General features: G+C 39.0%; 1 protein-coding gene across 1 annotated transcript in view; it reads left to right on the forward strand.

Moving 5' to 3' along the window:
* Nucleotides 1–117: 117 nt before the first annotated feature.
* LOC148868323 (tRNA ligase 1-like) overlaps nucleotides 118–15,218 on the forward strand; it is a 139,351-nt gene continuing 124,250 nt past the window's right edge. The window contains exons 1-5 of the mRNA XM_088968420.1: nucleotides 118–481; nucleotides 1,123–1,611; nucleotides 3,177–3,227; nucleotides 14,175–14,257; nucleotides 14,461–14,560. Of these exons, the coding sequence (XP_088824546.1) occupies nucleotides 467–481; nucleotides 1,123–1,611; nucleotides 3,177–3,227; nucleotides 14,175–14,257; nucleotides 14,461–14,560 (738 nt within the window). The 5' untranslated portion in view covers nucleotides 118–466. The remainder of the gene's footprint in view (nucleotides 482–1,122; nucleotides 1,612–3,176; nucleotides 3,228–14,174; nucleotides 14,258–14,460; nucleotides 14,561–15,218) is intronic.

Consider the following 15,218-nt stretch of genomic DNA (forward strand, 5'->3'; position numbering starts at 1 on the left):
AGGTGAATGAAACCATTACTTGCCACTATGAACTTCAAAATAGTAACAAGTCGCGAGGAACCAAGAAATTCTCTGCGTGAACCAATATTACTCACGAGGCAGTTCCATCGTTTTGTCATTCAATCAGTGTACACACAACGGAGAGCGAGGAGTTATTCGAGAGGGTACCGTAAGTCAAGAGGAACCAAAATCAACAGCATGAGAGATTTGTTGACCCGTTATTTTGCTGACCTACTCTTCCTCTCCCTCATCTCTCTCTCTTTCTCTCTGCAAACCTCGCTCCTCTCATTTCGTGTATATAATATATCTTTCTCGCCAAAGGAGCTCTCTATGAATGCCGGCATTGTAAAGGACAATCAATCTCCAGAGTTTTCTTCTATTCAATCGTTCTTCTTCATTTTCTTGATCAGCTCCTACTGCTTTAGCTGAAGCTCTCAGATATTCCAGCTCTGTATCTGATTCATCAATGCCGAATCATAGGGTACGACGACCGGTTTCTCTTACAAGCTTCGGCTATACAAGTTTTCGTTATATTACGGTTTATTCGAAGGATTATCTAGGAAATGTACCACTACCTTCTTAGATGAGTTGGAACTGGTGATGGTTTATTTGTCGTCGTCGTTGTTGTTATGGCCATCTTGCTCTTCTTCTATGGCCTTATTTAGTGCAAAGTGGAGGGACATCGTTCATTCCATTGAGTCCACTTAGGCAGGATAAGGCAGATGAAGATGACGATCTTATTCTGTTTAGAGCGCCTTTTATGTTCAATGTGTTCTCCTTGTGACGATTCCGTTGTTTCCCTTGAATTTTGATGGGTTTGATTTCTCATAAACGATGTTGGTTCCTCAAACACGATGATTTTTAGTTGTTATTCACGAAATGTAATCTGAATGCTGGATTTTAATCTTCAAGAATCTTTTCCTTGGTTCCTCTTCTTTATGGTCTGAATTACAATGATCAAATAAAGATTCTTAAAATCAACTAATGAAGTGCTTAAGATGATCACTTGCCTTATTCTGTTCCCTCTACTCCTATCAGCTTTTTGTTAATAATGCAGGGAAGGAAGGATAATGGTATTTTTCCTTGATAATATTTTCTAACCTTCCTTGAATCTTTGTGCAGGGAAAAGATGGAATAAGAGAACAAAGATGGAAAGAGAAGCCAAAATTTGACAGACCATCTATGTCCACTGAGGGTACACCAGCGAATGCTGAATCTATTGCAGATAGGCTGACTGCGTTGCGTATTAACGAAACTGGTGGACAAGCCTCTTCTCCAATCTCACCGATACAATTTGGGAGCGTTCCATTCTCGAATCAAGCTCCTGTGAAAGGTCAGACAGCCATCTTGAAGCATAAGTCACATGGAACAGTGTGCAGAGCTATGGCTGTTGAAGTTGAAACTGCAACTCCAGAACAAACTTCCGTGGCTGTTGATATTGGGGAAGATTATGCCGAAAAAATGAAAGTTGACAAGAGTAGAACTGGATTGAATAAATTATTCAAAGGTCTTCTGGGTGCAAATTTCTCCGTTGACAACTTCACGTACACTTCGGCACAAATCAGAGCCACTTTCTATCCAAAATTTGAGAATGAGAAGTCAGACCAAGAGGTATTAATCTTGCCTCTCTATTCTTCTTGGTAATGTAGCACATTGGAACAGAATTTCCTACTTTGATTACAGATGAAAATTTGTCTCCCTCCAGCCCATGCTGTTAATTAGTTACATGAAACAGGGGAAGCATACTTACATTTTGCTTGTATTGCATAGTCTGGGGGTTCCTTTCTAGATTAAAAACTACTAATACTTGTGCCAAGGAAAACTCCATATTGCAGTCAGTCAAACCGATGAAGTCTGATTATACAGGACAGTAGACTTTCAAAGGGAGTGATTCCTTCAAAGAGTAAAATTTTACTTGTTTTTATAAAGAAACTATTCGTGCTATATAGGATTGCTATTTTTATACTTGCAATATTTTATTTCCATATGTGTTGACATTTTTCCTGCAGTCAATAAATGATTTTATTCTATGATATTCTCTTGGACTCCAGCCCAGCTTTCTTGGGAGTAAGAACAGTAGAGTTATTGTCATATGTTGATCCATGATTCCTCTATCATGAAATTCCTTAATACATATAGCTTAGAAATTACTTACATTCTTATATCTCTATGCATTCTTTATCTTGGCCCACATTAATTTATACAATTTTAAAGACCATTACATTCTAGTGGGTGCTTCAATCAATTTACACCATGATTTTGATTTGGCCCTTCTATTTGTTTGCTCATTTAACAAGTTCCATTCCATGGATCACCATTTCTTCTTGTTGCTCCAGATGTTCTTGTAACTAAGCTGGATTAGGAATATTAAATATAATGGCACAAATTCTAGTACAATAGCAACTAACCCAGCGTTTGCACTTTGCAGAAAACCTTTATTGGAAAAGTCTTTTCAGTATTCAATAGAGGAAAAGTAGAAATCTAAGAGTTTAGTCTTGCATGCGCGCCCACATAGGCTGTTAACATTTTTTAATAGTAATATGAAAAATTGTTAAGAAGTAAAGGACAATATACATGGAAAGAGTGTGGACAGAACATTCCTGATACAAAGAATAGAAGTGTCTCTTAGTAGGAGATAAAACAAGTTTGACCATCTTTGTAGGAGACAAAACTAGTAAAGGAGATAGGGGCAACAACCAGATGGGTAAAGAGAACAGCCAATGGGATGGCTGATATTTTGGCAAAACAAGGGGTGTACAGGGAGCAACTGTTTTGGGTGACATTGTGAATTTGTGATTTGGGTGAACTAATTGGTAAAAGGGGTTTCTTGTAACAGAATCTCATTGTACGTTTCAATTTTATCTTAATGAAATGAATTGATTACTGATAAAAAAACAAGTGTGACCATCTTTTCATTATTTTATGTTAGTAGAATTATTGTGATTGTGATTTAGAAATTGAAATTCACATGCTTCTGATTTATTATCATTGGAAAAATCCTTTGGGCTATTATTGATAATTTCACACCTTGTTTACATTTGATTACAAGGATAACTTTCAAATGATAAATTCTTTTCTTCTTTTGTTCACTTTATTCTTCCTGATACTGGAAATGATCATTTGAGAATTATTGTTCATGAGTACTGGTGATTGATTATTTTGTTCTATACTGGCAGGTTAGAACAAGGATGATTGAGATGGTCTCTCATGGCCTGGCTACGTTAGAGGTAGTGATGTTGCTATATATGTGATTGTGTCCCTTCCTTGTTTCACTTAGTGTACTATCTTCTTCTTTTGTAAACTAGTAAATGTTCATGTGCATTTGCGTATGGCAATAATAAAGACAAGTAACAAAGGCAATAAAAATATGTGATTGAATCATGATGTAGTGGTGGATTTATTTTCTTTGAACCTAAAGACCTAACTTCAAATCTTCCTACTTGTAGTTTAAATCAACGTTTTCAACTTGTGGTTGAATCGGATGGTCAGACTAACTAACCTGGCACATGAACAGATTTTTTGTTCTGTTTAACCCAAACCCACCTTTTTGGGAGTTCCATGTCTGTTTTCTTTCACTTTGGATTTGTTTTATTTTATGCTTATGTATTTGGGCTTGAGTTAATGAGCTTTTTAAAGTTTTTTTTTTTTTTTTTCAATTCTAGATTCCATGTTTTAATGTATTCATGTTTTTTGTATTTTAAGTTTTCAACTATTTGCACCTGGCTTCATTCTGGTGTGTGCATCACCTTGCACCTTGGGTGCTAGAAGGCCCTTGTGTTTTTCCTTGCTCTTCTTTCTTTTAAAACACTGTATTCTCTCTTGGACATTTCTGATGTTCTTATTCTTTTTATAATTAAATCTATGATCAGTTCATCATCATCATCATCATCAATAACCTTGTCCCAACTATATGGGGTTGGCTACATGAATCCTGTTTTTCCATTCCATGACCATGAGAATTTGGCAAGGATTCCAGTGCCAGCTGCCAGTGTGGCACAACCCTCCTCCTTTGTCTGGGCTTGGGGCTGGTGGTGTAAGATTGGTTGTATTGGAACAGCTGCTCCTAAAATTTGATGCAGAACCTCCCTTCTTCCCCTCTCTCCTTCTCTCATCTCAGTAAACCCTTGATCTCAATTATTAAATCTATCCCTCCCTTGAATTTCTGCGATGGCACTGGATCTTGAAAGATTTCTAAAATAGTTTGAGCTATCCTAGTTTTATGGGCATGGACTGCTACAGTCCATTAAATTACAAAGGAAAAATGGAAATAGGGTTTTTTGTTCAAATACAAAGTGATGATACAATAGTTTTGTCCTGTTGTAATTTAAGGACTTTGTGAAGGACAAAGTCGATGATGCTAACAATGTTGTGTGATATTATTTCTTAATTAGGATTTGAGAGAGTGGGGATTGAAGGGGATTCCCGGGATAATTGACTCTTTGATCAGTTCTTGTTCAATAATAAACCCATAGCAGAGAAGGATTATTTTTATGGTTGGAAGCAACACAAATTTCTACATCAGTTCCAGATGCAAAATGGTAGAATGAGAGCAGGAATGGGAAGCTTTTCAGTCAGGTCATTCTATGCTGATTTGATTAAAAATCAGGTGGTTTATTCTGAAGTTAGGAATATGGTGTAGTCCTGTTCCACCAATAGTAGATGTATTTTTTTTTGGCAGCATTTTTATTGGGTAGTGTACTAACAGTGGTTCACTTAAAGAGCCATTGATTTCAGATGACTATTCTGTATTTCATGTGAAACAAAAAGGAAGAGGATGTGCATAACCTTTTATGTTGCGCTGCATATTCTAGTTGTACATTTTTCTTTTCATTATTTCAGAAACCAGTTTTCATACCTATTTCATGTTCCATTTGATGTCTGCTGGGGCATTTGGAAAGAAAGGAGGATTTTTGAAGCTGCTTTAATGGTTCAGGCATGTTATATTCTGAGAGAGAGAGAGATTAGAAGAAGAAGAAGAACTAGTGAGGTACTCAGGGATTTTGTATAAATTGGCTCACCACACTAACAACAAATGAGATGTCTGGTCTTGTAATGGTTAAGTAGTTCAACTTCCCCATTAGCTGTCTATGTCTTCCAGGGTCATCAAACATTTCACCTAACATTACAGCTCAATTTAGCATTTGGTTTCATGGGTGTTTCAGTTAGTTTCACACCTAACAGTCCCGTTTCGTCCAACAAATCAAGAACATATTTTCTTTGGCACAAGTTTAGACCTTGTTTCGACCTGGGAACTTCTATACCCAAGAAATACTTCAACTTCCCAAGATCTTTTGTTTGAAAATGGTCTTGTAGAAAGGCCTTTAGTTTGTCAATCCCTAATCTGTCATTGATAGTTATGACTATATCATCTACATAAACTATTAATAAAATCTTCCTAACTTCAGAATCATAGCTGAACATTGAGTGGTCGACTTGACATTGTTTCATTCCAAAATTTTTCACCACTTCACTAAACTTCCCAAACCAAGCACGAAGAGATTGTTTCACTCCATAAATTGCCTTTTTTTATCAACAAAAGAGAATTTTATTTGAAGTTAGGGTTAAAATAAAGTTTTACAGCTTTGTGTATGGGATTAATGAAGTAACTAGATTGAAAAAGGCAATTAGGATGCAGCTCTTATGGAAAGGAAGTAACTAGGATGAGGGGTGGATGCACACAAAGTCTGATGAATGATGCCATGTTGTTCCAAATATTGTTGAAAGGAAGTAAGAAAGTATTTACGACCATTATCTGAACGAACAACTTTTATTGGAACCCTAAATTGCGTACGCATTTTAACATGGAATTTTTTGAAAAATAGAAAACAATTACTCCTTTCTTTATTAAATAAACCCATGTCATCCTTGAACAATCATCAATAAAAATGACAAAATACTTGTAATCATTATAGGTTTCAACTTTAATTGGACCCCAAACATTTGAGTGCACTAAAGCAAAATGACTCAACATACGGCTATCAACCCTAGGACTGAAGGAAACCCGATGGTGTTTCCCATACTAACACAACTCACATTGAAAAACACAAGATGAAGGGTAAAATGTGAAAGAGCAATTAAGGGCCTTAGTTAATTTACTAACTGACAAGAGGTTGAATGGAAATTTAGGCACGTATAGAACAAATGATAAAAAAAGAGATGTAGTATCAACATTACCAACACCACCAATGGGTGAAGAAGAACCATTGGCCAAGGTAACAATGTGTGATGTAGAAGTTTCAGAGGGAAGAAAACACATATGTAGTCCTGGTCATATGATCAGAGGCTCCAGAATCAATAATCCAAGGAGAAGGTTTGGATGGTAGACAGGCCATACTTCAGTGTGCAAGAGTACCAGTGGTATGTTGTGAAGTGGTCTGAAGGAACCTCTCATACTCATCTCGTGGTATACTCATCATCTCCTTCCCGGAAGCAGATGTAGACGTGGAAGGTGTTTGGTTTGTCTGTTAGTTATCACTCCATCACCCCCACTAGCAACTGCATGATTAGCCCATGTAGAGGGTGGGCCATGGAGAGCACAGAAATTAATCGTATGTCCGTCTTTACCACAATGTGTACACTTTCTAGTAGTGTTCTCCTTCCTGTACCACGACCTCCCCTTGAGTCACGACCTCCACCACTTCCACCATCATGACCAAACATGAGACCACCACGGCCTCCTTGAAATGCATGTCCTCCCCCTCTATTACCATGTCCACCTCCTCTTGCCGCAATAAACATGATCTGTTAGACATTGTGGTATTCTCTGTGGGTCTTAATGAAATCCTACGAAGACGAGCAAATACTTCCTCAAGTGTAGGAAGAGCAGAACCTCCTAATATTTGTGCTCTATTTGGTTCATACTTTGATTTCAGCCCCACTAAGAACCTGGTTGCATCTAGTTGCTCCCTTTGTTGTTGCTGAATTTTAACATCTGGAGTTAGGGGATGATAGACGTTGAGTTCATTTCTAAGGTTTCTCATACTGGCATAATACTCTTCTAGGGTTTGATTTCCTTGCTGTAAATTGAAATACTCCTGATAGAGCTAATATACTCTCGTAGTATTATCCTTTTCAGAATAAAGTTTCTTGGAATGTTCCCATATTTCTTTGGTTGTATCTAAGAACATAAAGTTGACACTTATTTTGAGTTCCATACTGTTGCACAACCATGTCATGATTTGAGCATCTTCTTGTTCCCAGTCATCAAACCCTGGAGATTTAGTTGATGGTTTATCCTCCTTCACATGTTTCACCTTCTTCTTCGCCTTGAGAAAAACTTCCATTGACTTGGCCCATGGCACATAATTTTCACCATTAAGTTTAATTGATGTTTATCTGCACACCTAGATAGTCTGAGGGGATCATCACACTAGGTTTCTGATCACTACCACCATCTCCAGTTGCTGCCATTGTGCTCCCCAATACGATTTCTAATTCTGAATTATCAACTAGACAACCACTAAAAATATACTGCTGTCAGGTCAACACTACAGCAGTCTCCACATCACTTACAACAATCTCTCAACCAGCCACAATCAAAGAGCTTGATGTAAACCACCATTTAGACACATTTGGCCACTCTTTCAGCCCCAATTTTTTTCTCCAAACCACTACTGGTAACTAACCACCATGGCTGTTACTCAACAACCACTACACGACCACTAGGGCTGTCATTCATGGTGACAGCAGTATTAGAACTACTAACCTAGGGCTGCCACACCTTCCTAACACCTGTAATGAAGATTGCGGCTGTCCTGGATTACCAAAAAAACTTGCTGCAGCCTTCTACCTGTGCACCTTAGATCACAGCCCAGAAAATAAGAAAAAGAAGAATAGGAGATCGCAGATCCAGGTACTTGAAACCAGAACCTTCTCCTGTATTTAGTGCTCTGTGTTGGTTCGGCTGTCTTAGTTTGTATGTTTACTTTTTGTTGGGTCTTAAGTCATTAGTTAGTGGGCCTAATCTTACTTAATGTTTATTTTGACTAGGTGTCCCATCACTAATCAGGGGCAGTCTTGTCCATTCATGTAACATTATGTAATGCCTTTATATATAATAGATTAAAGCATGGCCGAAGTGATTATTGCTGCCCATTTCATTTCTATTCCTCTTCTTCTTCCTCTTCTACTCTCATTCGACAGCCCTATTTCAGCAAACATGGTATCAGAGCACTGATCTTACGACTGGTTACAACAACTGCATCTTCTTCGACTCACAGGTAACTCTCCCATTCTTCTTGTTGGTTGCTGCAAAGAAACCCTAGGGTTGGTCGTAGAACACAGCTAGACCTACATCTAGGGTTTCCCTTGGTTGTAGGGCCCAAGGGGAGTTAGACCCAGAGGCTGATGCCCTAATAGACATAGTACAGCAGACTGTAGCCATTCGGCTAAGATAGATTTGTGTAGAACAGATCTAGGCGGAAGGACTGATTTCAGCAGTCCTAGAACTGTTCGTGGGTGAAGTTATAACCTGCGGCAGCAGTGTTTAGCACACAGTAGAAGCCGACACAGCAAGTTGCAGTGTAGTACTCGCTGATAGCAGTAATTTGGGCACAGTGTGCAGTGTTTCAGCTTTGTGTCTGGTTCTTAGGACTGAGTTTACAGTGCAACAAGTTCCGTAAGTGTGAAACAGTTCTCTATACATTGCAGTTACAGTCTTGACACTTACAAGTAAGTGAAGATGTCTTCGATATTCGGGGAAGTGTCTTCTAGAGATGTTAGGGCTTATGGGAGGTCTCCTAATCTGGAGAATCCAAATCTGCATAGCCTACAGATCACAAGTGTGTTGTTGGATGAGTACAACTTCAGGGAATGGTCTGTCTCAGCCATGCTTTTCATCACATCCCGTGAACTCACTGTTACTTAGACGGGCAGAAGAAGGAACCAGAAGTGGGAAGTGTTGAATATGGAACTTGGCGCAAAGAGAATGCTACGGTTATGTCCTGGCTACTTGCCTCAATGACTCCAAGAGTAGCCAGGACTGTTCAACATTTTTCCACGGCTGCCAAGATATGGGAAAAGGTTTCTAAAACCTATGGGCAGAAAAAGAATAATGCTAGAGTTTACAGATTGAATCAAGATATTGCTGCCTTGAAGCAAGGAGATATGAGTGTTGCAACATATTTTGCTACACTAGAAGGACTATGGGAAGAGTTAGATCACCACCTTATCATTGACTGGGAGAGTGCTGGAGACAAAGAGAAGCATGACAAACAAATTGAAGAGGGTAGAGCATTTAAGTTTCTTGCTGGCCTAGATCCTATATATGAGAGCATAAGATCCCAAATTCTGGGAAGGGATGAAATGCCAGACTTACATCATGTCTACTACCTTGTGAGGAATGAAGAGGTGAGAAGAAAAGAGATGCAGGTTGATATTCAAACAAAACTAGCTGAACAGCCTGTGGAGCATTCAGCCCTAATCTCTACAAATCAAAGGGGAAACAGGTACTCTAACAAGAGACATTTGAAGTGCACCCACTGTGGAGGGGAAAGGCATGTGAAAGAGACCTGTTGGGTTCTCCATCCGCATTTGAAACCAGCTGCATTGAGGAAAGATAAGAAGCATTAGAAGGGTCAATCTGCAAGTGTGAATTTGGCTATGGGTCAAAGTGATGATGGTTCAAAACACACATCTACAGTTACTTCCTCTTCCATGGGACAGACTTCTAATTCCCCTCGAACCGAGTCCTTGGGTTTTACTGCCGATAAGGTAGAGGTACTTAGTCGGGCCGTAGCCCATCTAAGGACCAATTCTCTTCCATCCTCCCTTGCCAGATCAGGTATTGTCTCTGCCTTTAGTGCTACTAGTTCTATTGATCCTGCCTCTTGGATTATTGATTCTGGTGCAACTGACCACATGACACACATGTCTTCTCTATTTTCTTCCTATCATTTAATGTCTGGCCAAGATAAAATGAGGGCTGTTGATGGTTTTCTCTCTACCATCTCTGGGAAGGGAGTGGTTGACCTAAGCAAGGACCTCTCACTAAAATCTGTCTTGCATGTTCCCGATCTTTCTTCAAATCTCTTATCTGTTTCCAAGCTTACCAAAAATTTGAATTGTAGCATAACCTTTTTTCCTACTCACTGTGTCTTTCAGGACAGTTTGACGAAGAGAACGATTGGGAGCGGTCATGAGTGTGGAGGTCTCTACTACCTTAATGCATACATCAGTTCAGCCTTGCAAACATCTGCTATGTGTAGTCAGTCTAATGTGGAGTCAATAGCTAGGTTACATCTATGGCATGCTAGACTAGGTCATTTACCTTTTTCATCATTGGAAGTGTTGTTTCCAGAACTATTCAAAAGTGTTTCAAGTCAAGAGTTAGTTTGTGAAGTTTGTCAACTATCAAAGCAATGTAGAACTGTTTATTCAACTTCAAGTAATGAAATTCGAGCTTCTTTTGACTTAGTCCACTCTGATGTTTGGGGTCCTTCTCCCATTATTTCTGTTGATGGCTTTCGATATTTTATCAGCTTTATTGATCACTATTCTCGATGCACATGGATATTCTTATTAAAGGCACGAGAGGAAGTGCCGCGGGTAACCATGACATTTTGCAAAACGATTGAAACACAATTTGGTACGAAGGTCAAACAATTCAGGTCAGATAATGCTGCAGAATATTTTGAAAGGTCATTGAATCTGTTTATGGAGGATGCTGGAATGATTCATCAGTCATCTTGTGCTAGTACCCCCCAACAGAATGGGGTTGCTGAGCACAAGAACAGGCACCTATTGGAGACTGCTCGAGCCTTACTATTTCAGCACAAAGTTCCTAAAAGCTATTGGTTTCAAGCAATCCTTATTGCATCATATCTGATAAATCGAATGCCATCCAAGGTATTGGGGATGAAAACTCCTTTCTCTGTTCTTTGCCCCCATCTTCCTAACTTTTCTCTTCCACCGAGAGTCTTTGGTTGTGTATGCTTTATACATGTCAAGGATCCGAAGAAGACCAAATTGGATCCTAGGGCTACAAAGGGAATCTTCTTGGAGTACTCCCCTACTCAAAAGGGATACAAGTGTTATGATCCAGTCAACAAGAAAAAATATGTCACAAAGGATGTGGTATTCTTTGAGTCTCAATCCTATTTTCAATCTTCCCAGAATCCTCTTCAGGGGGAGACTAGTGGGATGGAAGAGGATTCTTCTGTTTTTCCATTCTTTGTACCTCTCTTGACCTCAGGTCTTCCATCTTCTCCTCCTGATCCACCTAGTTGTGGTATCCCGGGTGAATCTAGTGAGGCTCCCATTGTACCAGCTACTACTAGTGATGTTGCAAATATTACTGAAGACTCCGACAAGCTGCAAAGAGATATCAGAATCACCTACAATAGAAGGAAGAAGGGTCCTCTAACTCATGACAGCGACCAATTGGACTCGGATCAACCTGTCTAAAAAACTCAAGGTAATCCTATCAGTTCCTCTGACTTAGATCTTCCTATTTCCCTTCATAAGTCTACTCGTTCTTGTACTATCAAATACCCCATTGTTGATTTTGTGTCTTACTCACAGTTGTCTCCTCGTTATTGTTCTTTTGTGTTTGCTCTATCTTCCGTGCATGTTCCTACCAGGTATACTGAGGCAGTATCTGACCCAAAATGGAAAGAGGCTATGGATGAAGAAATGAAAGCCTTAATGAAAGCAAGGACTTGGGAATTAGTGGATCTATCAGAAGGGAAAGGCACTGTTGGATGCAAGTGGGTGTTCGCTGTGAAGCACATGGAGGATGGGTTCATTGAGAGGTACAAGGCTAGACTGGTAGCAAAAGGGTTTACTCAAAAAGAAGGGATTGACTACAAAGAAACTTTTGCTCCGGTGGCAAAACTCAACACAATCCGAGTTCTATTATCTTTAGCTGCAAATTTCTCATGGGAGCTACATCAGTTGGACATGAAGAATGCTTTCTTGAATGGCGACCTGCATGAAGAGGTGTTCATGGATCCTCCACCAGGTTATGTTTTTGGCAAAAAGGTATGTAGACTGAGAAAGGCCCTTTACGGCCTTAAGCAGTCCCCTCGAGCTTGGTTTGAGAAGCTATGTGGAGTCATGAAGAAAGGGGGTTACACTCAAAGTGGAGCAGATCATACCCTATTCATAAGGAAGAGAAATGGCAAACTTACGACACTTATTGTCTATGTGGATGATATGGTAATTACAGGGAATGATCAGGAAGAGATTAAAAGACTAAAGGAGTTTTTGGTTGCTGAATTTGAGATCAAAGATCTGGGCCAACTGAGATACTTTCTTGGGATTGAAGTTGCAAGATCCAAAGAGGGCATCTATATATGTCAGTGGAAATACATCCTTGATCTTCTTCAAGAGACATGCATGATGGGGTGTAGGCCAGCCGATACTTCAATAGAACAAAATCATGGTCTACAGGTGTCAGTAGGAGAGGACTACCCTGATAAGGAAAGATACCAAAAGCTGGTGGGGAAGTTGATTTACCTGTCCCTTACTCGCCCTGACATTGCTTATGCTGTACATGTTGTCAGTCAGTTCATGCACACTCCTAAGATCCCTCACATGAAAGCTGTGGAAAGGATCCTCAGATATTTGAAGTCTTGCCCGGGGAAAGGGATTCTGTTCAGGAAAAACAGTAAAATTGAAGTTGAAGGATATACTGATGCAGATTGGACTGGCTCTGTTGGGGACAGGAAGTCTACCTCTGGGTACTGTACCTTTGTTGGAGGAAATTTAGTTACATGGAGGAGTAAAAACAGAATGTGGTTGCAAGATCTAGTGCAGAGGCTGAGTATCGAGCTATGACTCATGGTGTTGCTGAACTCTTATGGCTGAAGATCCTGCTTGGTGAACTTGGAATAAAGATTGAGTGCCCTCTCAGGTTGTACTGTGACAACAAGGAAGCCATCAACATTGCAAATAACCCAGTGCAACATGATAGAACAAAACATATTGAGATAGACCGTCACCTTGTTAGAGAAAGAATTGTCTCAGGAGAACTCTGCATTCCTTATACTCCCTCCGAGATGCAGATTGCAGATGTTCTGACTAAAGGGCTAGCTACAGTGAAATTCGTGGACTTACTTGGCAAGCTAAACATGATTGACATCCATGCTTAGCTTGAGGGGGAGTGTTGGTTCGGCTGTCTTAGTTTGTATGTTTACTTTTTGTTGGGTCTTAAGTCATTAGTTAGTGGGCCTTGTTACTGGGCCTAATCTTACTTAATGTTTATTTCGACTAGGTGTCCCATCACTAATCAGGGGCTGTCTTGTCCATTCATGTAACATTATGTAATGCCTTTATATATAATAGATTAGGGCTGGCCGAAGTGATTATTGCCGCTCATTTCATTTCTATTCCTCTTCTTCTTCCTCTTCTACTCTCATTCGACAGCCCTATTTCAGCAAACACTCTGATACCATGTTTTAATGAAGAAGAAGAAGCTGTCGAACTAGAGAGATTAACCCTACTAGTTGACCATAATCTCTATTATATTATAATTAGGGTACAAGGTCAAATATACCCCTACTTAAGCATGGGACAAGTAAACTAAAAGAACTAAAACAGAATTGCCACATCATCACATAACTTAAAAAGTAATGAAAAGACTAATCTACCCTTACTCAACCAACTCTGACACTAGCTTACCTAGAATTCAAAAATATTGGTTTAGATGCATTTGGGTTGGGATTTGGTATAGTTGATTTGTATTGATTGATTGATTAGTTTGCAGTCTCCTTTTTCTAATGTTTCTTCATGATGCAGTGTTTATTGCTGCATTGTTACCTCATACTCCCTGTCTTGTATTTTTGCTTCTATAATAAATTTTTCTTCTCTATCTATCATAAGAAAAAATCATAGCAGAGAAGCAGCCTAGGCACCCAAGATAGGCAACTTTTTATGATGGATTGCAAATTGGCTTCATAGTTAGCTTATTTGGGGACATTTACTAAAGTAACCCTTTTATTAGGGCAATGGAGAAAGAGCAGATATAAACCCTATACTCCATATAATATTACAAGCAAAGAAGCACTGTTGTTCCACTTCCTTTTTTAACTTATTATATTATATTTCTGTTCAAAATAAGTTGTTATTTGTTAAATGATTACATAGTGTTTGAATGAGAAAATATTGTGTCATTAATATTCAAGTGATCTAGTTAAAAGTTATACATGTAATTTGATAGAAAATATCTTCTACAGGTTTCACTTAAACACTCTGGATCACTTTTCATGTATGCGGGGCATGAGGGTGGAGCATATGCCAAGAATAGCTATGGAAATATGTAAGCCCATGATCTGGATAGCTCCTTACTTCTATTCGTTAATTGATTTTATCTTAAGCTTGTAATTTGATACTTGGTTGTTGGTATGTATTTGTATTAATCAACTTGTTTCCTTTTTCTCATTTTTTCCTTCCTTTGGTTGTTTGATAGTTTCAGTTTCTAAAATGAGTTGAAAAAGATCAACAAATCTATTTCTGGTGCAGATACACAGCTGTTGGTGTTTTTGTTCTTGGATGGATATTTTGCGAGGCATGGGGCATTGAAGCGAGGAAAAAGCAAGCAGAATTCAATGAATTTCTAGAGGTAATTTATAGATAATATATTTTTTTTGAGGACCACGACAAATGTATGACATATACAATCCAATTCCAAGAAAATACCTTAAAGGACCTAGATCTTTCACCTCAAACCAAGTGGCAAGGAACTCCTTTAGCTTTTGAATTTCATCTTCCTAATCACTAGTGATAACTATATCATTGACATATACTATCGGGGCTGCAATTTTACCTTCCCCTCTTTTTACAAACAATGTATGGTTGGACTGGCACTGTTTGTAACCTCTTTTCTGTACAACTAAATGAAACCCTATTGAACCAGGCCCTTGGTGGTTGTTTTAGGTCGTATAAGACCATATGCACTTCTTCAAGATCACCATTCAGGAAGGCATTTTGATGTCTAACTGTTGAAGGGTACCAATTAAGATTAGCGGCTAAGGAAAAAAAAGGACTTTGATAGAGTTCATCTAGTAACCCGTGCAAATTGTCTTGAATAGACAAATGCAATGAAGGAAGAAATTAATGCCTCCCACAAAAATGGCACCTGGGAGTTGGTGGATCTTCTTGAAGGGAAGGAACCAGTGGGTTGCAAGTGGGTATTCACAATAAAGCATAGGGCTGGTGGTTCAGTAGAAAGGTACAAGGATAGATTGGTGGACAAAGGGTTTACATGAGTGTGTGGAGTA

The sequence above is a fragment of the Nelumbo lutea genome, chromosome 2, assembly GCF_056320005.1.
Source record: "Nelumbo lutea isolate HS-2025 chromosome 2, American lotus-T2T, whole genome shotgun sequence".
Taxonomy (NCBI): domain Eukaryota; kingdom Viridiplantae; phylum Streptophyta; class Magnoliopsida; order Proteales; family Nelumbonaceae; genus Nelumbo; species Nelumbo lutea.